The sequence below is a fragment of the Sus scrofa genome, chromosome 13 (genome assembly GCF_000003025.6).
Source record: "Sus scrofa isolate TJ Tabasco breed Duroc chromosome 13, Sscrofa11.1, whole genome shotgun sequence".
In the NCBI taxonomy this organism is placed as follows: Eukaryota; Metazoa; Chordata; class Mammalia; order Artiodactyla; family Suidae; genus Sus; species Sus scrofa.
This window is the reverse complement of record NC_010455.5, coordinates 33,712,290-33,737,924: the sequence shown is the minus strand read 5'-3', so window position 1 is coordinate 33,737,924 and position 25,635 is coordinate 33,712,290. Positions and strand designations below refer to the sequence as shown.

The 25,635-nt window shown below is 40.8% G+C and overlaps 1 protein-coding gene and 1 pseudogene across 10 annotated transcripts in view; one reads left to right on the top strand and one right to left on the bottom strand.

Annotated features, from left to right (window-relative positions):
- DCAF1 (DDB1 and CUL4 associated factor 1) overlaps nt 1–25,635 on the top strand; it is a 79,897-nt gene that overhangs the window by 12,948 nt on the left and 41,314 nt on the right. For all 10 annotated transcript variants that reach the window (XR_002337541.1, XR_002337543.1, XR_002337539.1 and 7 more), the window contains 4 exons: nt 4,782–4,858; nt 8,255–8,328; nt 10,396–10,509; nt 23,979–24,116. Coding sequence is in view for 4 of the 10 variants with exons in the window: in XM_021068848.1 (XP_020924507.1) it covers nt 4,782–4,858; nt 8,255–8,328; nt 10,396–10,509; nt 23,979–24,116 (403 nt within the window). In the remaining 6 variants the exon portion in view is untranslated. The remainder of the gene's footprint in view (nt 1–4,781; nt 4,859–8,254; nt 8,329–10,395; nt 10,510–23,978; nt 24,117–25,635) is intronic.
- LOC102159636 lies at nt 21,952–22,882 on the bottom strand (annotated as a pseudogene).

The window sequence follows — 25,635 nt, the reverse complement described above, 5'->3', positions numbered from 1 at the left end:
GTGCCATGATAGGAACTCCTCAAATTTCTATTTCTACTTTAGATCACTCTTTTAAAAAAATTTCAGACCTGTTTCTTAGCTGCTTGCTATACTCATTTTTCCCTGGTTAGTTTACTGACACCTAAACATACTGTGTCTAAAATAGAGCTTATCTTCATCCTACCTTCTTCTTCACTCACCGCTTGTGCTTTAGTGTTCCCTACCTTGGTGTAAATGGTTTTAAATTAAAAACTGAAAACCAGTCTCCCTAGTGTATTCCTCTACTAGCACAACTTAGTCACTAAACCCGGAGGATTTCTGCTTCCTCTTCCCTATTCTCATCCTCACTTCCTTCATTAGGTATTGATTATGTCTTGACTGGCTCATTAGGCAGTGTGCATTATCCCTCTCTCTCCATTTACCATCTTCTAATACATCATCCTCTTTGCTGAAAGATTCATTTTTCTCATACACAAATCTGATTGTTATATCTCAGCTAATAATTCTTCCCTGGCTCTCTTTTCCTACAGAATGAAATGTAAACTTTTTAGAGTGGCCTATGAGGCCGTTTATGATTTGACCTCTGCTTCCTTTTTTTGCCTTGTAGTGTCGTTCTCCTTAATGAGGAATAGAACCTTATTTTCCAATGCCTCTGTGCCTATATACTTGCTCTTTCTTTGGCCTAAAATGCCTTTCCTTGGTATATCTGCCTGGCAAACTCTAGTCCTTTCAAGAAGCAGTTCAAGAATCATGTCTATAAAACCTTCTCTGTCTTTGACATCCCAGTAGGTTTGGGCTCTCCTTTCCCCCCTTTAAAAAATATTCCTTTTATTCATACGTAAATATTAAATATTTGCCCTTCATTTTAATGACCATATTGTACTATAGTTTTTTTTATATATTTGTCTCCTCACTAAATTGTAAGTTAGGTGGTTTTTTTTTTATCTTTTTTTAGGGCCGCACTTGTGGCATGTGGAAGTTCCCAGCCCAGTGGTTGAGTCAGTGCTGGAGCTGCTGGCCTATACCACAGCCACAACAATGCCAGATGTGAGCCATGTCTGTGACCCACACCACAGCTCGCTGCAATGCCGGATCCTTAACCCACTGAGTTGGGCCAGAGATCAAACCCAGGTCCTCATGGATGCTAGTTGGGTTTATTACCACTGAGCCACAACAGGAACTCCAGTTGTAATCTTTTTTTTTTTTTTTTTTTTTTTTTTTTTTTTTGTCTTTTGTCTTTTTTGTTGTTGTTGCTATTTCTTGGGCCGCTCCCGCGGCATATGGAGGTTCCCAGGCTAGGGGTCGAATCGGAGCTGTAGCCACCGGCCTACGCCAGAGCCACAGCAACGAGGGATCCGAGCCGCGTCTGCAACCTACACCACAGCTCACGGCGACGCCGGATCGTTAACCCACTGATCAAGGGCAGGGGCCGAACCCGCAACCTCATGGTTCCTAGTCGGATTCGTTAACCACTGCGCCACGACGGGAACTCCCCCAGTTGTAATCTTTTTGAAAACAGGTACCTCTCCTTTTTATTGGTGTCATCTCAGACATTGACTAGCCCAGTGACGTAATTTTATTGAACTTGGGGAATGTGTTGAGGAGAGAATGTGATAAAGGCTGGAGAGCAATGCCCATGGTTTTTCTTTTCCTTTTTTGTAAAGTTTTTCTAAGGTTTTTTAAAATTCCCACATGGTTTTTCTAAGCAAGAAGCACTGGAACGTGGGGCTCTTAACATCTAATCTTTGATATCGTAGCAGTGAAAAAAACCTTGTTTATGGAGTGATCTATTCTTTAGGGATAAAAAGAATTATGATCAAGGAGTTCTAGTGTGGCTCAGTGGTAATGAACCCGACTAGGACTCAAGGTTTGATCCCTGGCCTTGCTCAGTGGGTTAAGGATCTGGTGTTGCTGTGAGCTATGGTGTGGGTTGCAGACACAGCACAGATCTCATGTTGCTGTGGCTGTGATGTAGGCAGGCAACTACAGCTCTGATTTGACCCCTAGCCTGAGAACTTCTGTGTGCCAAGGGTGCAGCCCTAAAAAAAAAAAGAACTATGATCTTATGAAAGGAGGGATAAATGCTTTGTTTATAACTGTTCTTGATACATGGGGGACATGTGAAAGTACAGTTTTTTTAGGGAAAGAATTATTGCTGACTAGTGGAAAGTGGATTTTCATTTGTAGAGGTATTAGAGATTAAGAACTACTAATCACAAGCTGCTTGAAATGTAGCCACAGTGAATTAAAGAATCATAAGTGTTCAGTTAACACGTGGATTATTGATTCATGTGGATTATTGATTGATGTAACTTTGAAAGAGGAGAGTCATAAGTGGGTTGATAATGTTAGTTGTAGATTCCCTTAATCACTCAAAAAATATTGAGCTTGTACACTAAAAATAGTTAATTTTTAGGATTATTTCACATCCATTATCATATTTGACCCTGAACTTTGTTATTATACTATGATATTCAGCAGTGCAAAGCCTAAAATAGAGGGGCCCTGTCTTCAAGGAGATAACTATCTGGAAGGCAACTAACAGATACAAAACACTGTGTAGTAGTGTAAAATAGTGTATAGTGAAGTGCTAGATAGTGCAGTATGGTTTGTAAATATTACAGGGGTTAGGAGAATGGAAGTAATTTGAATAATTGAGTTTCTTCTGTTCACTCAACAACTGTTTGAGGACTTTTTGTGGGCCAGAACTGTAGGAGACACTTCTCTGAACTTCAGCTTCTGCTTTTGTCACTGAAAATATCACAGAGCTGTTGTTAAAAGCTAGCCATCCTTAGAGCTGCTTGCAAAAGATGGAACAGCCAGGCAGTGGAAAGCCAAGGTTAGAACACTAGGTTTTAACTCCGGTTCCAGTGGGCTTGTTCCTTGGAACAGGGATTTGAAATTTGATAGAATATGACTTGATGAAAAGTGAAGAAACAGAGTTTTTAGGAATAGTGAAAATGGGACTGAAAAAGACATCCACGGGAGAATGAACTGGGGCCTGTTTTTGTGGCAGTGAGGAAATGAGCCCTGCCAGAGTGATAGCCTTATATTTGATTGTCATTATAATAGATTAAATCAGTCTTGCTTATTAGGGTACTCAAAAAATGATTTTTCTCTTTCTTTCTTTCTTTTTTTTTTTTTTTTTCATTTTTGACTGGTCTGGGCATACGGAGTTCCCAGGCCAGGGGTGAGATCCAAGCTATAGTTGCCACCTAAGCTGCACTTGCAGCAATGCTAGATCCTTAACCCACTGTGCCAGGCCAGGGACTGAACCTGTGTAACATTCCCAAGACATGGCCAGTCCCGTTGTGCCACAGTAGGAACTTCAAAAAATGGTTTTTCTTATCTCACAAAATATGTGAATAAAAAAACAATTATCACAAAAAAGAATGATATAATGCCATTTGCAGCAATATGGGTGGACCTGGAGATTTTCATAAGTGATGTAAGCCAGAGAAAGACAGATATCATACAATATTGCTTATATGTGGAACCTAATAAAAAATGATGCAAATGAACTTATTTACACAATAGAAATAGAGCTACAGACATAGAAAACAAACTTATGGTTACTAAGGGAGAGGAGGGTTAAATTAAGAGTTTGGGATTAACACGTACACACTACTATATATAAAGTAGATAACCAACAAGGATCTACTGTATAGCACAGGGAACCATGTTCAATATTTTGTAATAACTGGTAAGGGAAAAGAGTCTTACACATACATACCCTTTATATATGTATGACTAAATCACTTGACTGTATGATTGACACCAACATAACATTATAAATCAACTATACTTAAAAAAAACCAAAACAACAGGAGTTCCCATTGTGGCTTAGTAGGTTAAGGACCTAATGTTGCCTCTGTGAGGATGTGGATTCGAGCCCTAGCCTCTCTCTCTGGGTTAAAGGATCTGATGTTGCTGCAGCATAGGTTGCAGAAGTGGCTCAGATCTGGTGTTGCCATGGCTGTGGTATAGGCTGGCAGCTGTGGCTTCAGTTTGACCCCTAGCCTGGGAAATTCCATATGCTGCAGGTGTGGCCTGAAAAAAAAAAAGTTGGAGATGAATTGTGTCAGGTCAAGCATGGAAGCAAGAAAGGAGTCCAGGGAGAAGGCCGTTGCAAGTAGACCAGGAAGGTGGTGTGGACAAGGGTAGAAATGGTTGAGATTTAAAGAAATGATTGAAGTCAGGAGATATTTTGTAGGTAGAGTTAATAGGAATTACCATTGGAGATGAAGAGAAAAGGAATATTTTAACGATGACTCCTAGATTTTTTTGCCTTCTGAGGGGATGAAAGTGCTATTTTATTTTTTTTTTATTTTTTTATTTTTTTGGTGTTTTTGCTATTTCTTTGGGCCGCTCCCTCGGCATATGGAGGTTCCCAGGCTAGGGGTCGAATTGGAGCTGTAGCCACTCGCCTACGCCAGAGCCACAGCAACGCGTGATCCGAGCCGCGTCTGCAATCTACACCACAGCTCACGGCAATGCTGGATCGTTAACCCACTGAGCAAGGGCAGGGACCAAACCCGCAACCTCATGGTTCCTAGTTGGATTCATTAACCACTGCGCCACGACGGGAACTCCGAAAGTGCTATTTTTTAAGACAGTTGGAGAGAAGAGTGAACTTGGAAGTAGAAATTGTTTTATGAAATCTTTGTTTGTCAGGAAAATGATCTTATTCTGATATTTTGCTTTCATTTTGTACCTTGACCATTGAATTGACTGTTGTAAGTGGTGATACTTTTTTTTTGCTAAACTTGTCTGGAATTGACTCTGTCTTCCATTTGTGCTAGGATGTCTGAATTGATTGAAAAAGAAACTGAAGAATATCGTAAGGGGGATCCAGACCCATTTGATGATCGACATCCTGGTGAGACCTGTGTTAAGTCTGGTTCTAACTTTCTTAAAAAAGAAAACTGCTTTATATAAGGAGTATTTTTCAATTAGAATAGCATCTTTTATGCTGAGACCTTTTGTTTATTAAAACATTGCCCATGGTGGGGGCAAGTGAGAAAAAATAAATTCCTGGAAAAATGGAAGTATTTTAAATATTTACCAATCAAATAGAAGATAACTAACTAAAAGGAACTAAATTATTATAAACATGCCTTCTTGACTCAGTTCCTATGATTACAAAGATTTAATGAGAGAAAAATGTGTTCTTCCTTTCTGACTTTTAAACTAAAAGATGTGCTGTTATCTTTCTAACAACAATACTTATCTTTTTACTAATGGGGAAATGTGGTTGAGAATGCATTCAGAGCCTTGCTTTTAGTTACGAGATTGATACTTGGAACCTTGAATAATAAACAGACTTTTTGTGCAGGTTTGGTCTCTGGCCCCACCCATTGGGTTGGGGGATTTGGCACTGGCGTACCTGCAGTGTAGGTCAGCAGCTGCTGCTCAGATTCAGTCCCTAGCCTGGAAACTTCCATATGTTTCTAGTGCGACCATAAGAGTAAAACAAAAACAAAACTTGATGTCTACTTTAGTATCGCAACAGCTGAATTATGCCATCTCATTAATGTTTTTATTTTGGCATGGAATTACCTATAATATAGAACTATGTGGGACTTGAGACTGCCATTTATGTTCTTTCTAGGAGAAATTACCAGTGGGCCAAGCTTAGGTCACACTACATAAAAACTTTTTTCTCTCTTTTTCTTTTTTTTTTGCCTCGTCCATGGCTTGTAGAAGTTCCTGGGCAAGGGATCGAATCCACACCACAGTAGTGACCGGAGCCACTGCAGTGACAATGCCAGATCCTTAACCTACTGTACCACAAGGGAACTCTCATAAAAACTTTCTCTTTATAAAGCCAGAAGCAGTGCTTTGTGGAGGGAAGAGTCTGAGATATTGTATGTGGAAAGATAGAATGGTGGGACTTATAAAAATGAGAATATTATATATCTACCAGAATGTTCCAAGGTTTATTTCTATTTCTTAATCTTTTATTCCCCAATGCAAGTAAGCTAGGCATTTCAGATTCAGTGTCCAATTGTTTATGTGACATTACCTGCTGCTCTTGTCCTAGATATCCCTACTTGTTTTTTTTGCTTTTTAGGGCTGCACCCATGGCTTATGGAGATTCCCAGGCTAGGGATCCAGTCGGAGCTACAGCTTCTGGACTATGCCAAAGCCATAGCAACACAGGATCTAAGTCACGTCTGTGACCTACACCACAGGTCACGGCAATGCCGGATCCCTAACCCACTGAGCAATGCCAGGGATCGAACCTGCAACCTCATGGTTTTTAGTCAGATTCATTTCCATTGCACCACAATGGGAACTCCATAGATATCCCTTCTTATGACTTCGAGAATTATTCACCTGTTTAACTCATGTCATCAGTGAGGCAATCAGAGCATGAGGAAGTACGAAAGTGAAAAGAAATTACGTTAATTCATGAGAATTAAAAAGAGGAGATCATGCTTAGTGACATTGCCTTGGAAAGGATGAAATGATAACCAGAAAGAAAGAGAATGCTATGTCTTTTTTTTTTTTTTTTTTGGCTTTTTAGGGCCACACCTGTGGCATATGGAGGTTCCCTGGCTAGGGGTCTAATCGGAGCTACATCTGCCTGCCACCGCCACAGCAAAGCCAGATCCAAGCCGCTTCTGTGACCTACACCACAGCTCACAGCAATGCTGGATCCTTAACCCACTGAGCAAGGCGAGGGATCAAACCTGCAACCTCATGGTTTCTGGTCAGATTCATTTCTGCTGGGCCACGACGGAACTCCTGATATTTCTTTTTTTAGTAGAAATTTAAAGCCAATTTTTTCCTCCCTACCTCTTATTTTAAGCAATGTTTGTCATTGGGCCTAATTTTTATTAATAAAAATAAGGATCTCCATGTCATCTTTTATAAACAGAGAAAAGTAATTAGAGTCTTTTTTTAAGGGCTGCAACTGTGGCACATGGCAGTTTTCCAGGTTAGGGGTTGAATTGGAGCTACAACTGCCGGCCTGTGCCGTAGCCACAGTAACACAGGATCCAAGCTGCGTCTGCAACCTACACTACAGCTTATGGCAATGCCGGACCCCATAACCCACTGAGAGAGGCCAGAGGTTGAACCTCTGTCCTCATGGATACTAACAGATTTGTTTCTTTTCTTTTTTTTTTTTTTTTTTTTTTTTTGTCTTTTTGCTATTTTTTGGGGCCACTCCCGTGGCATATGGAGGTTCCCAGGCTAGGGGTCTAATCGGAGCTGTAGCCACTGCCCTACGCCAGAGCCACAGCAACGCGGGATCCGAGCCGCGTCTGCAACCTACACCACGGCTCACGGCAACGCCGGATCGTTAACCCACTGAGCAGGGGCAGGGATCGAACCCGCAACCTCATGGTTCCTAGTCGGATTCGTTAACCACTGTGCCACGACGGGAACTCCCAGATTCGTTTCTGATGGGCCACAATGGGGACTCCTCTACATTTGTTTTTAAGATGCCATTCTCTAATTTCTGTTTTTGTGAATTTGGCATATTAATTACAGCTTGGAAAAAACTTTATATTAGCAGCTTAAATCTTTTCTTTTCTTTATCCTAAATTGTATCTTTTGACTAAATTTGCCACTCCGAAGGGAAAATTAAATAAAATAATGATGTCTGTTTTAAAAGCAAACTAATAGTTTTTCCAACAGTTACCTAAATCTTTTAGGCTCTGTGTTGACTAGATTCCTGGCCTCCTTTCTTTCTGGGAGCTCCAGAAGTTAAGATGGCCAAGGATATGTTATCTTTAGACTTGGTGATTGCTTGGTAGGATGCCCTCCTCCCCTAAACCTGGTGTGTCATTACAGGTTTGAAGACACATTTCTGCTGCTGTTGGCGTTATAGTTGAGAGATTGGGCTTGGAGCCTGTCTTCTCCAGGCCACCCAACAAAAGAAGGCGTGCTTCCTTCCTTTATGTGGAAAGTCAGGGGTTTTCCTTCTTTTAGGCTCCTTTATGATTCTTTTGTAGACCTTATATACTCTCTTAGTGATGCTCGTCTGGGTCTAGTGCCCATTTATTTAGTTCAGCATTAACGTAGGCAATATACTGGGAGATGGGAAGGTTAGAGAGCAGTGTCTCAAATTTTATATTGTCACTTAATTTTAAAAAATATTTCTTAGGAAATCTAAAGGGTCATCAAAAAGGGTCTTTTCTTTGTTTCTTTTAATTTCTGCTGGCCTTTTAGTGGTACTTAGAACAACCCAGGTGCCTTTCCATAGGTCTAAGTTGCTTGACTGGGATAACGAACTCATTCCTTTGTTCCTCCCCTCTTTTGGTAGGTCGAGCTGATCCAGAGTGTATGCTGGGCCACTTGCTGAGAATACTCTTCAAGAATGATGATTTCATGAATGCAGTAGGTTTACTTCTTTCTTTCCTCTAGAGATTATCATCAGCAGATACTGTACCATTATTGTTTTTTTATAAATAGTTTGCTTTCTTCTGAGGTCTTGACAAAGTTGGGAATATACTGGGTAGATTTTTTAATTTAGTATTGTTTTGATGAAGTAAGAGTAATCATAGGCTTCTTTATTACCAAAGTCTTGGTGAGGCCAGGTTATTTTCTCTTTGTTGTGTGTTTTGTTGAGTATTGCTGAGGGTTCCCAAGGCATTTGTGGACATTTCGAGTTTGGAAATATAGGCGTCCTCTAGGGTTCTGAATAGAAAAATAAGAGTGATGTGTGCGGCATGATTCTGCAGTGACACTATGGGTGTGTGCACTGGGCATGTAGAGGGAGAGGAAGGTACCTTATTTAATGTAGGTCTGTTGAGGAGTAAATGAGGGGCGAAGAAAAGGTATGTATTACTCACAGCTCCTGAACATAGTAATTGTTCAATAACTTGTCACTTTTAGGCTTGTTTTTGGAGGCAGAATAGCATGATGCTTGAGAGTATGGGCTTTGGGATCGATGTTTTGAGTTTAAGTGCAAATGTCCACTGTTCATTGACATTTTGATCTTTAGGCAACTTAAGCCTCTCCAAACTTTATATTCTCTAAGCCTTATTATTTTTCTAATCAATAAAATAGGAATGATAGTTCTTACCTTAAAATGTTTTAAAAATGTTTTTATAATCCTTGAATAAAATTAAGCATGAAAAAAATCTGCTTACTTTAGAACCTGGCACATGGGGGCTCAGTAATTATTAACTATTATTATCTGTATTATATTAACACCCAGTTTTATTTCTCTATCTCTGATATCTCTTCTCTGATTCAGATCACTTCCAGTTGCCTTCTAGACATTACCACATGGATATTTCCCACAGGCACCTTGAATTCTCTGTATCCAGTTTGCCCCACAATCTCTTATTCTTTAGCTCAGTAATAGTGTCCTTTCCTAGTCAGCTAGATATTATCCTTTATTCCTCCAAGCACTCTTATTCTGTGAACTTATTGTTCTCTCCCCCCTTACAAATCCCAAATCTCACAAATCCCTCCATTTCTTCCTGTCCTTGTTGCCAGACCTTAGTTTAGCCACCACTGTCTCTCCCTTGATCACTGCAGTACCCTCTTAATTGGTTTCTCTTTTGTGTTTTTCTCCAGCCCATTTTTTACTTTATAGCTAAGAAATCTTCATAAAATGCAAAAAGTGATCATGGCACTCTCTTGCTTAAAATCCGTTGGTAGTTTCCCACTGCCATGAAGATAAGTGTTAAATTTCTTACTTGGTTTATAAACTCAGTCTGTTACGGCCTTTGTTGTCTCAATTTTCAGTTCTTTGCCTTTAATCCTCCTCTCCGGCCCTCTGCTCCTAGGCTATTCCTACTTGTCCTTTATGTTCTCATTGGAATCCCTTCCTCTCTAAAGCTTTCTCTGATTCCTTTGCAGGGTTGTAGGGCCTTCTGCAGGCTTCTTTTGCATCCTGTACTTACGGTATTTGTTTTCCCAGCTGTCACCTATGTTGCATTATGAACCCTTTGATGGTGGGACTGTGTCTTATTCCCTCTTGTATACTTAACACAGTGCCACTTAGAGATCTAGTAAATATTTGATGAGTGCTAGAAGGAAAGTTTTATTAATACATTTATATATATAAAATATAAAGTTCAAGTTTTTCAGTAGCCGTTGTCAAGAATGAGGTCGGAAGAGGTGAGAGGAGGCTTATCTTGGTCTACTTTATCCTTCTGAAATGTGTATATGAGAATGGGGAGTAAATTCTTTGTGATGCCTCTTGAGCTTTAATTTCTGTCATTGCTAAATTGTTTTGGGGGATTTGACTTTGAAATTGTGGAAGAAATTATATGTGATGTTATCATGGCTCAGCAGGATCAGATCATACCTATAATAAAGGTTTAATAAGTAATGTTAGGTATAGCCTTCTTTAATCCCTTCATGCAAGTGATAGGACTGTATTAAGGATTTATTAGACTTCATTAATTTAATTGGGTTGAATTTCAGATGAAAAGTATTCCTTCTTTACAGCTGGTGAATGCATATGTGATGACAAGCCGAGAGCCCCCTTTAAACACTGCAGCTTGCAGACTCCTACTGGACATCATGCCAGGCCTGGAAACTGCTGTTGTCTTTCAAGAAAAGGTACTTACTAATAAGAAAAGTCATTATTTTATTTTTTAATTGAATGGTGATCTGTTTGATTTTTGTTAAAATAATTGTTACAGTTTTTCTTTTTCTTTTTTTGCCTTTCCTAGAGCTGCTCCCGTGGCATATGGAGGTTCCCAGGCTAGGGGTCTAACCGGAGCTGTAGCCACCAGCCTACGCCACAGCCAGAGCCATGCGGGATCCAAGTCGTGTCTGCAAACTAGACAGACCACGGCTCATGGCAACACCAGATCCTTAACCCACCGAGTGAGGCCTGGGATGGAACCCGAAACCTCATGGTTCTTAGTCGGATTTATTAACCACTGTGCCATGATGGGAACTCCTGTAGTTTTTTCTTAGTGCATTATTAATCAATATTATATAAATTTAAGAAATTAAGGAGTTCCAGTTGTGGCTCAGTGGTAAATGAACCCGACTAGCATCCATGAGTATGTGGGTTTGATCCGTAGCCTCTCTTAGTGAGTTAAGGATCTGGCTTGCCGTGAGCTGTGGTGTAGATCACAGACGTGGCTTGGATCCTGTGTTGCTGTGGCTCTGGCCTAGGCTGGCGGCTATAGCTCTGATTAGATCCCTAGCCTGGGAACCTCCATGCTGTGGGTGCAACCCTAAAAAGACAAAAAAAAGAAAGAAATTGAGACAAACTGTAAGAAAAATATTTGACAGTTTTAATGAATACTTGCTGCTAGGGTGCTTTAGTATTTTTTAAAGACTTAAGATCATAGGTTTTTTGAATGGATTTATGATCTTATCCAAATTCTTATTCTTAATGGTGAGTAGTTTTCCCCAGTGATAAAGGATTTTCGATTCTGAGGAAGCCTGTCCTGTTCTTAACAGTACTTACTATTAATTTAGTTAATATTTAAAGACCTATTCAGTGTTGTGTTTTATGCTATGTGCTGGGAAATACTTTGTTAGCACAATAGGACTTTGCATTTATATATATGTTTAGGAGGGCAGACACAAATAAACTGATAATTTCAAGTAAGGATAAGTGCTGTGCAGACCAGATAATCGTAATTTGATAGTGACTGTGTGTATACTTCAACTGTCAGAAACTGGTCGCTCTTTTTTTAGAAGTAATATAGATACTTTGCTTTCTAGCAGTAAGAATTTGCAATGTGAATTGGGTATGCCACAAAGCTTTCTTTGTTTTTAAAGATATTAAAAATTTAATCTTCCGAAACAATATGGAAGTCTCAGTATAGGTAAATGTACAAACCAAATGAAAGATCTGGAAACAGGTTTTCTTAACTTTTAAGACAACTTTATTAGAGAATTTTACCACAGTGTATTTTAGAAGATAACATGGTAATTATTGCTCTAGTTTGAAGTACTATTTTAAAACTAGATTTAAAAATCTCCAATTAGTTACAACTGTGGGAGACCAAAAAAAAAAAAATCTTCTTGTCAAAAATGTTTTAATAGGGGAGTTCCTGTTGTGCCACAGTGGGTTAAGAATCTGACTGTAACAGCTTGGGTTGCTGTGGAGGCACAGGTTTGACCTCTACCCTGGCACAATGGGTTAAGGGTCCGTTGTTGGTGCAGCTGTGGCTGCCTGAAGGGTAAACACCATCAGATTCAGTTCCATATGCTGGGGGTACAGCCATTAAAAAAAAAAAAAAGTTTTAATATGAATTCTTGTGAAAATCAGGATGAAAATTAAGCATTTATAGTAGTATAGTTTGTATATGTAAGATTTATAGAAGATTATAGATGACTTTACTGTGCTTTGTGAAAGTTCCCTGCTTGTAATTGTCGGAAAATCATCTCTGGTTCTTCATAGTTTCATTTTTCTTTTTTTCTTTTTTGCCTGCACTCGCAGCATATGGAAATTTCCTGGGCTAGGGACCGAATCTGAGCCACAGCTGCGACCTACACCTCAGCTGTGGCAGTGCCAGATCCTTAACCCACTGCACTGATTTGGGGATCGAATCTTTGCCTCTGCAGTGACCCAAGACACTATAGTTGGATTAACCCACTGCACCACAGCAGCAACTCTCATATGGTTTCATTGGATTTATAGAATGAAGTGACTACGCTTTGGATGTTGAAAACATGAAAGGATGTTTGGAATAATCTTTCTTCAAGAACAGTTTGTTTTGTAATAACTGATTTTTGTTAAGTTGGGAGAAGTGAATCATTCACAGATAATATAAAGAAATGAATTATTCTGTATTAGGTTGGAAATAACATTGCCTTGAATCTGGTGTCCTGTAGTGCAGCTTACAAACCTCTTTGACTTTATGAGACTTTACCATTGGATTGCATGATGGTCTTTACCTTTCAGAAATATCCCATGCACATTTTTTGGTATGAATCAGTGTTTTACTTCTCTAAAAAACATTTAATTAGAACATGTACATTAACGAATCAGAAATCATTTTTTGGAGTTCCTTCATGGCTCAGCAGTGAACAAATCTGACTAGGGAGTTCCCGTCGTGGCGCAGTGGTTAACGAATCCGACTAGGAACCATGAGGTTGCGGGTTCGATCCCTGGCCTTGCTCAGTGGGTTAACAATCCGGCGTTGCCGTGAGCTGTGGTGTAGGTCGCAGACGTGGCTCGGATCCCGCGTTGCTGTGGCTGTGGTGTAGGCTGGCAGCTACAGCTCCGATTTGACCCCTAGCCTGGGAACCTCCATATGCCGAGGGAGCGGCCCAAGAAATAGCAAAACAAACAAACAGAAAAACCCAAATCTGACTAGCATCCATGAGGCTGCAGGTTTGACCCTGGCCTTGCTCAGTAGGTTAAGGATCCAGTGTTGCCTTGAGCTGTGGTGTAGGTCACAGACGTGACTTGGATCCTGCATGGCTATGGCTGTGGCATAGGCTAGCATCTATAGCTCCATTTTGCCCTCTAGGCTGGGAACCTCCACATGCTGAGGCTGTGGCCCTAAAAAAGAAAAGAAAGAAATTTTTTTTTTTTTTTTTTGGACCACCATGCGGCATATGGAGTTCCAAGGCCAGGGATTAGATCCAAGCCACAGTTGTGACCTATGCTGCAGCTGTGGCAATGCCGGATCCTTAACTCTGAACTGGACTGGGGCTCAAACCTGTGTGCCAGCACTTGTAAGACACTGCTGACCCTGTTGCACCACAGCAGGAACTCCAGAAATAATTTTTTTTTTTTTGTCTTCTTTGTCTTTCGAGGGCCACACCTGTGGCATGTGGATGTTCCCAGGCTAGGGGTCAAAATGGAGCTATAGATGCTAGCCTATGCCACAGCAACAGCAGATCCGAACTGCAACCAACCTCATGGTTCCTATTTGGATTCGTTTCTGCTGCGCCACAATGGGAATTCCCAGAAGTAATTTTTTTAAGACATATTGGTGTTTCACAAAACTACAATTAAGACTTATTACTTTAGGAGTTCCCACTGTGGTGCAGTGGTTTTAAGGATCTGTTGTTAACACAGCTGTGGCATATACTGCAGCTGCAGCTCAGATTCGATCCCTGGCCCAGGAACTACTTCTGTATGCTGCAGGTGCAGCCAAAAAGGAAGAAAAATAAGTGTCTACTTTAGAGCAGTGTTTCTTAAACTTTGTGAACCATAGTTACACATTTTAATTTTATTTTTACATTGCAGCCTGGTCCATCATTGTATGTGTGAAAGAAAGTTTTGTTTCTTTCTTTTTTTTTTAATGGCCACACCTGTGGCATATGGAAGTTCCCAGGCTAGGGGTTGAATTGGAACTGCTGTAGCTGCCTGCCTATGCCACAGCCACGCCAGATCCTTAACCCACTGAGTGAGGCCAGGGATGGAACCCACATCTTCCTGGATACTAGCTGGGTTCTTATCCCGCTGAGTCACATTGTTTACCCTTTGTGCAAAACGTTCTTTTTTTTTTTTTTTTTTTAGGGCCGCACCTGTGGCATATGGAGGTTCCCAGGAGACAAGGGGTCTAACTGGAGCTGTAGCTGCTGGCCTTCACTGCAGCCACAGCGACGATGGATCCCTAACCCATTGATCAAGGCCAGGAATCGAATTCGAGATTTCCTCACGGTCACTAGTTGGATTCATTTCCACTGTGCCACAATGGGGACTCCTGTGCGATACATTCTTATATTTCCTATAAAATTGCACTTTTATTTCAGCGCTAGTTGTAAGTTAGTAGACTCTGTTCTAGCTGCTGTTTTAAAAAATACCTAGCTTGTACTTTCAGAGTTGTTGAAATAGCTTTAAAATTTTATTTATTTAGTCTTTTTTTTTTTTTTTTTTTTTTTTTAGGGCTGTACCCACAGCATACCGAAGTTCCCAGGCCAGCGGTCTAATTGGAGCTGTAGCTGCTGACCTACACCACAGCCACAGCAATATCAGATCCAAGCCGAACCTATACTGCAGCTCACATTAATGCTGGAACCCTAACCCACTGCGTGAAGCCAGGGATCAAACTCACATCTTCATGGATACTAGTTGGGGTTCATTACTGCTGAGCCAAAACAGGAACTTCCTAAAGTTTATTTATTGCTTTTTTTTTTGCTTTTTTAGAGCCACATCTGAGGCATATGAAATTCCCAGGCTGGGGGTCGAATTGGAGTTACACCTGCCGGCCACAGCTACAGCAACCCAGGATCTAAGCCTCATCTGAGACCTTCACCACAGCTCACTGTGCCGGATCCTTAACTCCCACTGAGTGAGGCCAGGGGTTGAACCTGCATCCTCATGGATACTAGTCGGGTTTGTTAACCAGCTCCGATTTGACGTCTAGCCTGGGAACCTCCATATGCCACGGGTGAGGCCCTAATAAGACAAAAAAAAAAAATTATTTGGCTGTATTGTTTCTTCATTATATTAAGTGTGTTATAGAACTGGGTACTTTCATATTGTTTATGTACCAGACTTTTCATACTGTTTAGTTTGTCAGTATTTGCTCTTAATCCAGTTAGATCAGGACCTTTAGGGACTTAATGCTTTTTTTTTTAAACTCAATGAATTTTATTATATTTATAGTTGTACATTGAGTTTTTTTAAACTCAATGAATTTTATTATATTTATAGTTGTACATTACAACCCAATTTTACATTTCCATCCCACACCCCCAGCCCATCCTTTCCCACCAACCTGTCTCCTTTGGTAACCATAATTTTTCTTTTCTTTTCCTTTTTTTTAAATTACTCAATGAATTTATTAATTTATAGTTGTACAATGATCATCACAATCCAGTTTTATAGGATTTCCATCCCACAACCCCAGCGCATTCCCCCACCCCCCAAACTGTCTCCTTTGGAGACCATAAGTTTTTCAAAGTCCGTGAGTCAGTTTCTGTTCTGCAAATAAGTTCATAAGTTCAGTGTATCCTTCTTTTAGATTCCACATATAAGTGATAACATGTGATGTTCGTGTTTCGTTGTCTTAATTTCATTTAGCATGATGATTTCTAGGTCCATCCATTATTTCATCCTTTTTATGGCTGAGTAATGTTCCACTGTGTATATGTACCACATCTTCTTTATTCACTCCTCTGTTGTTGGACATTTAGGTTGTTTCCATGTTTGGCTATTGTATATAGTGCTGCAGTGAACATTGGGGCACATGTAACTTTTTGAGTCATGGTTTTCTCTGTATAGATTCCCAGGGTTGGGATTTCTGGATCAAATAGTAATTCTGTTTTTAGTTTTTCTGAGGAATCGTCATACTGTATTTCATAGTTGTTGCACCAGTTTACATTCCCACCAACAGTGTAAGAGGATTCCCTTTTCTCCATACCCGTCCAGCATTTATTGTTTATAGACTTTTTGGTGATAGCTGTTCTGGCTGCTGTAAGGTGGTTCTTCATAGTAGGTTTTTTCTTTTTGCTTTTTAGGGCAGCACCCTCGGCATATGGAAGTTCCCAGGCGAGGGGTTGAATCAGAACTACAGCTGCTGGTCTACACCACAGCAATGTGGGATCCGAGCCATGTCTGCGACCTACACTACAGCTCACAGCAACTCTGGATCCTTAACCCACTGAGGAAGGCCAGGGATTGAACCCACAACCTCATGGTTCCTAGTCAGATTCATTTCTGCTGTGCCACAACGGGAACGCCCCTAATAGTAGTTTTGATTTGCATTTCTCTGATAATTAGTGATGTTGAACATCTTTTCACATGTTTTTTGGCCATTTGTATGTCTTCTTTGGAGAATTGTCTGTTTAGATCTTCTGCCCATTTTTTGATAGGTTTGTTCGTTTTTTTGGTATTGAGCTGCAGGAAGTGTTGATAAATTTTGGAAATTCCTTGTCAGTCGCTTCATTTGCAAATATTTTCTCCCATTCTGTGGGTTGTCTTTTTGTGTTGTTTAGGGTTTCCTTTGCGTGCAAAACCTTTTAAGTTTAGTTAGGTCCTTTTTTTTTTTTTTTTTTTTTAATTGTCATTACTCTAGGAGGTAGATCTGAGAAGATAATTGCTGTGGTTTATGTCGGGGAGTGTTTGGCCTATGTTTTCCTCTAAGAGTTTTATGGTATCTGGTCTTATATTTAGGTCTTTAATCCATTTTGAGTTTATTTTTGTATATGGTTTAGGGAATGTTCTAATTTCATTCTTTTACATGTAGCTGTCCAGTTTTCCAAGCATCACTTACTGAAGAGACTGTCTTTTTTACATTGTATATTCATGCTTTCTTTATCATAGATTAGTTGACCATAGGTATGTGGGTTTAATTCTGGGCTTTCTATCCTGTTCCACTGACCTATATTTCTTTTTTTGGTACCAGTACCATACTGTTTTGATAACTGTAGCTTTGTAGTATAGTCTGAAGCCAGGGAGCCCGATTCCTCTAGTTCCATTTCTCTTTCTCAGGATGACTTTGACTATTCTGGGTCTTTTGCACTTCCAAAAAAACTTTAAAATATTTCTTTCAAGTTCTGTGAAAAATGCCATTGTTAATTTGATAGGGATTGCATTGAAACTGTGGATTGCCTTTGGTAGTTAGTATAATCATTTTGACAATATCAAGTCTTCAATCTAAGAGCATGGTATATCTTTCCATTGGTTTGTGTCATCTTTGATTTCTTTGATCAGCATCTTACAGTTTTCAAAGTACAGGTCTTTTGTCTCTAGGTAGGTTTATTCCTAGGTATTTTATTTATTCTTTTTTTGGGGGGGGGGGTTTATGGCCACACCTGCTATATGTGGAAGTTCCCAGGCCAGGGGTCGGATTGGAGCTGTAGCTGCTGGTCTCTGCCACAGCCACAGCAACATCAGATTCCAGCCAAGTCTGCAACCTATACCACAGCTCATGGCAACGCTGGATTCTTAACCCACTGGGCGAGGCCAGGGATCAAACCCGCAACCTCATGGTTCCTAGTCAGATTTGTTTCCACTGTGCCACAATGGGAATTCCCCAGAAAATGCCTTTTAAATGATTGGATGTGTTCCTTTTCAGGTTTTTCTTTACTCGTTTATAGAAATGCAACTGATTTGTGTGTATTGATTTTGTATCCTACAATGTTGGTGAATTCATTTATTCTAATTTTTGTTGGGGGTATATGTGTGGCATCTTTGTGTATTAGATCATGTCTTCTGTGAACAGATAATTTCATTTCTTCATTCCAATATAGATAACTTTACTTCTTTTTCTTTTTTTCTTTCTTTTTCTTTTCTTTTTTTTTTTTTTTTACGGCCACACCTGTGCCATTTGGAAGATCCTGGGCTAGGGGTCAAATCAGAGCTGCGGCTGAGGCCTTTGCCCCAGCCACAGCAGCAATGGATCCATCTGTGACCTATGCCACAATTTGTGGCAATGCCAGATTCTTAACCCACTGAGAAAGGCCAGGAGTTGAACCTGAATACTCACGGAATATGTTTCAGTCCCTTAACTTGCTGAGCTGATACGGGAAATTCTGGGAAATCCTAGTTTGTTCGTTTGTTCCTCCCTCCCTCCCCTCCTCCCATTCTTCCTTCCTTTACCAGTAGTCTGTTGAATAGAAGTGGTAAAAGCGGGCATCATTGTCTTGTTCTTATTCTTAGAGGAAAGCCTCTCAATCTTTCACTGTTGAGTATAATGTTAGCTGCAGGTTTTTCGTAACCATCCTTTGTTATGTTGAGGAAGTTTCCTTCTATTCCTAGATTATTAAGTGTTTTTTAATTAAAGGATAAAAACCCAAAAGTAAAATTCTTTTTGCATCAGTTGATACAGTCGTGTGGCTTTCTACTAATTCACGGAAGTTAATTTCACACTAATTCTATTAATTTTGTGTGTTACATAGATTGATTTTTTGTTTTTTCTCTTTTTAGGGCCGCACCCATGGCATATGGAAGTTCCCAGGCTAGGGGTCTAATTGGAGCTACAGCTGCCAGCCTATGCCACAGCCACAGCAACATAGGATCCGAGCTGCACCCGCGACTTACACCACAGCTCACGGCAATGCCAGATTCTTAACCCACTGAGTGAGGCCGGGGATAGAACCCACAACCTCATGGTTCCTAGTCGGATTAGTTTCTACTGTGCCACAATGGAACTCCTATAGATTGATTTTTGTATTTTGGACCATATTTGCATTCCTGGGTAAATCCACCTGATTGTGGTGCATAATTCTTTTACTGTGCTTCTGAATTCAGTTTGCTAATATTTGGTTGAGAATTTTTGCGTCAGTATTCATAAGGAATATGTAGTTTTCTGGTACTGTCTTTGTATGGCTTGGTATCAGGGTAATGCTGGCTTCATAGAATTAGTGAGGAAGTGTTCCTTTCACATTAATTTTTTTGGAAGAGTTTGAGAAGGATTGGCATTTATTCTTTTTTTTTTTCTTTCATTTTTAAAAGTTTTATTGAAGTGTAAGTGATTCACAGTGTTGTAATTTCTGCTGTACAATAAAGTGATTGTTACACACATAAACACATCCATTCTTTTTCAGATTATTTTCTCATATAGATTATCATAGAATATTAGATTATCACAGAGTATTGGGTAGAGTTCTTTGTGCTATACAGCAAGTCCCTATTGGCCAGTCCCTTCACATACCACAGTGTTCATATACTAGTCCCAAACCCCCAGTCCACCCCCACCCCCCACCTGTCCAAAGGTTGGTAACTGTAAGGTTGCTTTCAAAGTCTGTGAGTCTGTTTCTGTTCTGCTAATAAGTTCATTTGTATCTTTTTTTTTTAAGATTGGATTGGCATTAATTCTTTAAATGTTTTGTAGAATTCACCAGTGAAATAGTCTGGTCCTAGGTTTTTCTTTGATTTTTTTTTTTTTTTTTTTTTTTTTTTTTGTCTTTTTGCTATATCTTTGGGCCGCTCCCGCGGCATATGGAGGTTCCCAGGCTAGGGGTCAAATCGGAGCTGTAGCCCCTAGCCTACGCCAGAGCCACAGCAACGCAGGATCCAAGCCGCGTCTGCAACCTACACCACAGCTCACGGCAACGCCGGATCGTTAACCCACTGAGCAAGGCCAGGGATCGAACCCGCAATCTCATGGTTCCTAGTCGGATTCGTTAACCACTGTGCCACGACAGGAACTCCTGATTTTTTTTTTTTTTTTTTTTTTTGCTTTTTTTTGCAGCATATGGAAGTTCCCAGGCTAGGAGTTGAATTGGAGCTAGAGCTGCTGGCCTGCGCCACAGCCATAGCAATGTGGGATCTGAGCTGAGTCTGTGACCTATCCTCCAGCTCACAGCTACGTGGGATCCTTAACCCACTGAGCAGGGCCAGGGATCGAACCCGTATCCTCATAGATACCAGTTGGATTCATTTCTTCTGTGCCGTGATGGGAACTGCAGTTTTCTGTTTTGGGAGGTCTCCTGTGCCCCATATTAAATAGATTGTATTTATTTATTTATGGTTTGTTTGTTTATTTTTTTCTTTGGCTGCCCCACGGCGTATGGGATTCTTGGGACAGAGATAAGATCCGAGCCACATTTGTAACCTACACTGCAGCTGCAGCAATGTGGGATCCTTAATCCACTGTGCTGGCCAAGTATTGAACCTGTGCCTCCGTGCTCCAGAGGTGCTGCTGATCCCATTCTGCCATAGCAGGAACTCATATTTATTTATTTTTAAATTGATTTATAATGTGTTAATTTGATTTATAATGTGTCATATTTGATTTATAATGTGTTAATTTCTGCTCTATAGCAGAGTGATTCAGTTATATATATGTATATATGTTCTTTACATTCTTTTCCATTATGGTGCATCACTGGAGATTGAATATAGTTCCTTGTGCTGTATGGTAGGGACCTTGTTATTTTTCCGTTCTATTTATAGTTGTTTGCATCTGTGAATCTCAAACTATCATTCCCTCCCTCTCCCATTACCTCTTCCTCTTGGCAACCACGTCTCTTCTCTACATCTGTGAGTCTGATTCTGTTTCATAGAAAAGTTCATTTGTGTCATATTTTAAATTTCACATTTTTAATCTTTTTTTATTTTTGACTTTTTAGAGCTGCACCTGCGGCATATGGGGGTTCCCAGGCTAGGCGTTGAATTGAAGCTCTAGCTGCCAGCCTGCACAGCAACTTGGGGTCTGAGCTGCACCTTCGACCTACACTACAGCTAACTCAATGCTGGATCCTTTACCCACTGAGCGAGGCCAGGGATCGAACCTGCAACCTCATGTTCCTAGTTGGATTCGTTAACCACTGTGCCATGACGGGAACACCTTTTTTTTTTTCTTTTTAGAATGGCACCCGTGGTTCCCAGGCTAGAGGGTTGTAGCAGAGCTGCAGCTGCTGGCCTACACCATGGCCATAGGAATGCAGGATCTGAGCCTTGTCTGCAACTTACGCTGTAGCTCACTGCAATGTTGGATCCCTGACCCACTAAGCAAGACCAGGGATTGAACCTGCAATCCTTGTGGATATTAGTCAGATTCGTTTAAGCTTCACCACAATGGGAACTCCTAGGAGGTTTTTGATAACTGATTCAGTCTCCTTATTCGTTGTCTATTCACTTTTTCTCTTTCTTTATGAGTCACTTTTGGTAGATTGTGTTTCTAGGGATTTGTCCATTTAATCTGAGGATCGCAGTTTGTTGGTGTATGGTTGTTTATAGTGTTCTCTTTTTTGGTCTTTTTTTGTTGTTGTCGTTGTTGTTGTTGTTGTTGCTATTTCTTGGGCCGCTCCCACGGCATATGGAGGTTCCCAGGCTAGGGGTCGAATCGGAGCTGTAGCCACCGGCCTACGCCAGAGCCACAGCAACGCGGGATCCGAGCTGCGTCTGCAACCTACACCACAGCTCATGGCAACGCCGGATCGTTAACCCACTGAGCAAGGGCAGGGACCGAACCCGCAACCTCATGGTTCCTAGTCGGATTCATTAACCACTGCGCCATGACGGGAACTCCCTCTTTTTTGGTCTTTTTAGGGCCGCACCAGCAGCATATGGAAGTTCCCAGGCTAGGGGTTGAGTCGGAGCTGCAGCTGCCAGCCTACACCACATCTCATGGCAACACCAGGTCCTTAAACCACTGAGTGGGGCCAGAGATCCTGTGTCCTCATGGATACCTGTCGGATTCGTTACCTGTGTCCTCATGGATACTAGTTGGATTCGTTACCGCTGAGCTACAACAGGGACTCCTATGGTGTTCTCTTGAAATTCTTTTTTTTTTCTTTGCCTGTCACAATAAAGTTTATTTGAAAACAGGTTGGTGTGGGGACAAGGGGACAGACAAGGACTTTTAAACTGGTGAAGTAATGCGGCTTCTTCACATTGATGCCATACTCGCTGAGGGCAAGGGTCAAGTCCTCCATGGTTAGAGTGTACTTGTGGTCCTTGCTCTTGCTTCGGGAGTTGCCAGAGGCTGTGCCCTTCATTTTGCAGTGCTGTAGGGCATCGTTGGCAATATCTGAGATGAATTTCTGGGCAGCTAGGGAGACGAGCCGAATTATGCGTGGGTCTGAGGCCTCAAAACCACTGAGGTTCAAGTAGTTACCAGTAAGTGCATCAGGGATGGTAGGCCTGTAATCCCTCAGCTGCATCATGAAGTCAAGCAAAGGTGTGCTGGACACCACTGGCTTCACGTCTTCAGTGGCCATGCTTGGCAGCATGAATACCCCGTTAGACATGGCCCCCTCTGGGGGTGCCACGCAGCCCGCTGACACCAGAGCCGGCCCACGCTACCACCGGTTCCATGCCCCCTGCTGCAGCTCTGGCCCCAGGCCCTTCAGCTGTCCCGTTGGGGCTGGCCTTATTCTCTAAAGCAGTGCCGGCGGGCAGCGTGGTGGGGGCTGAGACTGCGGCCTCCGGCCTGGAGCTGAGGTGGTGGAGGCCGGTGCTGCCTTGGGGGAGCTGCTGCAGCTCATCCAGCTGGTGGGAGAGGCAACAGATCTTGAAATTCTTTTTATTTCTGTACAATTGGTTGTAATATCCCCCCTTTCATTTATTTTTTGGTGTTTTTTTTTAGGACTGTTCCTGAGGCATATGAAGGTTCCCAGGCTAGATGTTGAATTGGAGCTGGAGCTGCAGGCCTACAACACAGCACCACTGCATCCAAGCCACATCTCTGACCTACACTGCACCTGTGGCAATACTGGATCTTTAACCCATTGAGCGAGGCCAGGGATTGAATCCACATCCTCATGGACATTATGTCAGGTTCTTAACCTACTGAACCACAATGGGAACTCCCAAAGCATGTAACATTTAACAGAAGGTTTACAAGAAAATTATTAAAATTTAGTAATGTAGGTACTCTTTGGGGAAGGAGGAGGCAAGTGGTACAGGTAGGGATACATAGGATGTTTCTGTTTCTTTTTTCTTTTTGGCCACACCCACAGCATGCAGAAATTTCTGGGCCAGGGGTTGAACGTGCAGCCACAGCTGTGACCTGAGCCACAGCAGTGACAACACGAGATGCTTAACCCACCATGCCACCAGAAACTCTTCTGTTTCTTAAACTCAGTGGTAAATCACATGGGTGATTTTCGTTTTCTTTGCACTGTACCTGTGTATTTTATTTCATTAAAAATAAAAGTGGAATATGTGAAGTTAAATACTTGTTTTTTTATGATATTAAAATTTATTGGGGCACTATTTAAAAAAAGTTTGAAACATTCCGAGGGTCAGGTTGATGAGAAAAGATCTAATAAACACTGAATTAGAAGTGAATCTCTCAGTCACATGCATTTCTTCTCCCCACCATTAAAATACTTGTTTGGTAGAAGACTTCTCAGAGCCCTGATAATGTTAATTGTGCATTTTAACTTCAAAGAGGGATGTATAAGTTTTAGTGCTCCTCACTTGCTTATGGGCCCTTCGAGGGTCTTAGTAGCTAAAGTAGGACTGTATTATGTGACTGTTGATCTTTAGCTTGAGTTTTAATGGATAAGTAGAAGTTTGTTTCACAGATGCACGGATATTTTATTTAACTAAACCACCTATGTTGCACATTTAGTTTACTTTGATTTTTTAGTCTTATGAGCAATGTTGAAATATTAAAAAAAATTTTTTTACAAGGTTAAAGTCTTTGCTTTTATCTTTAATTATGAATTTTTTTCTGAATTGTACTATTTCATTTCCTTTACTATAGGAAGGAATTGTGGAGAATCTTTTCAAATGGGCCCGAGAGGCTGATCAGCCATTGAGGACGTATTCTACTGGTCTGTTAGGAGGTGCTATGGAAAATCAAGACATTGCTGCTAACTATAGGGATGAAAATTCACAGCTGGTAAGGACCATATTAGATTTTTTTTTTTTTGCCTAAGATATTCACATGTTCTTTCTTGCTGCCTGAACTTAGTGCTGTACCTGTAGCACATGGAATTTCCTAGGCTAGGGTGTGATTGGATCTACAGCTGCTGGCCTATGCCACAGCCAGAGCAGCACCAGATCTGAGCTGCATATGCAACTTATACCACAGCTCATGGCAATGCTGGATCCTTAACCCACTGAGCAAGGCCAGGGATTGAACCCGCATCCTCATGGATACTAGTCAGATTTGTTTCCGCTGAGCCTCAGTGGGAACTCCAAGATTACTTTTAGTAAGAGTTTTGATTTTACTTCTTTCTTAACTTGGAAATAGCTGTATTTCATCTTGTCACAAGTCATGATAGTTTGTATTAGATAAATAGTAACCATTCCCTTGTCCTTCTCAACATTTGGACTATGAAAAATTTCAAACATATATCAAAATAGAATTTTATGTTGACCACCTGTATACACACCACTTAAATTGATGTGACCATTTTATCATACTTATATTTTGTGATATATCCATCCATCTATTCGCCCCTTTCTATCCATCCATCATTCTTTTTTTTTTTTTTTTTTTTTAAATGCAGGTTAAAGTAGACTTAATCATTCTCTCTTTTTAAAACTAAGCATGATATGAAGTTCCCACTGTGGCACAGTGGGTTAAGGATATGGCATTGCCTCAGCTATTGTCTCATTGATGGCTCCCTGGCATTGGTGGCTTTGCTCTCTGGCCTGGGAACTTCCATATTCTATGGTTGCAGTCAAAAAAAAAAACTAACAACCAAAAAACTAAGTATGTAGTACAGTTTAGGGTGGGCCCAAAAAATGAGTGCTTAAAGGAAAAAGTAAAGCATAAGTGGTCAACTTGAAAAATAGTTTATGTAATAATGTGTAATGTAGCTGAAAATATCTAACAAAATACAACTTGTCACAGATAAAAGGTTGAGAAACCTTCGTGTTTGATTTTCAAAGACACCTTAAAAATTGTGATGGAGTTCCTGTTGTGGCTCAGCTAGTTAAGAAACCCGACTAGTATCCATGAGAATGCAGGTTCGATCCCTGGCCTCTCTCAGCGGGTTAAGGGACTAATGTTTCCGCAGGCTGTGGCGTAGCCCATCAGCTGCTGCACCAATTCAACTCCTAGCCTGGGAATTTCCATATGCCACAGGTGCAGCCCTAAAAAGAAAAATTGTGAATATTTAGTATCTGCCTCTTCAGGTATAATGATCCAGCCCAGCTTGATCCAGACAGATGTGTTGTGAATTATGTGTTTTATATGTAAATCAGTTTGGGTTCTCTGGGAAACGTTATAGGGAATGAGACTTTTAGCATTGCTTATTTCATCAAGCTGTAGGAATCAAGTTGACTTGTTTATCAAATCTTTGCTATTACCAGCCATTGAGATAACTGTATGAGTATCCAGTTCTCCTTAAGTAGAAATATGAGTTGTTTATTAAGACTCACTTAAATTAAAATGTAGGAGTTCCTGTTGT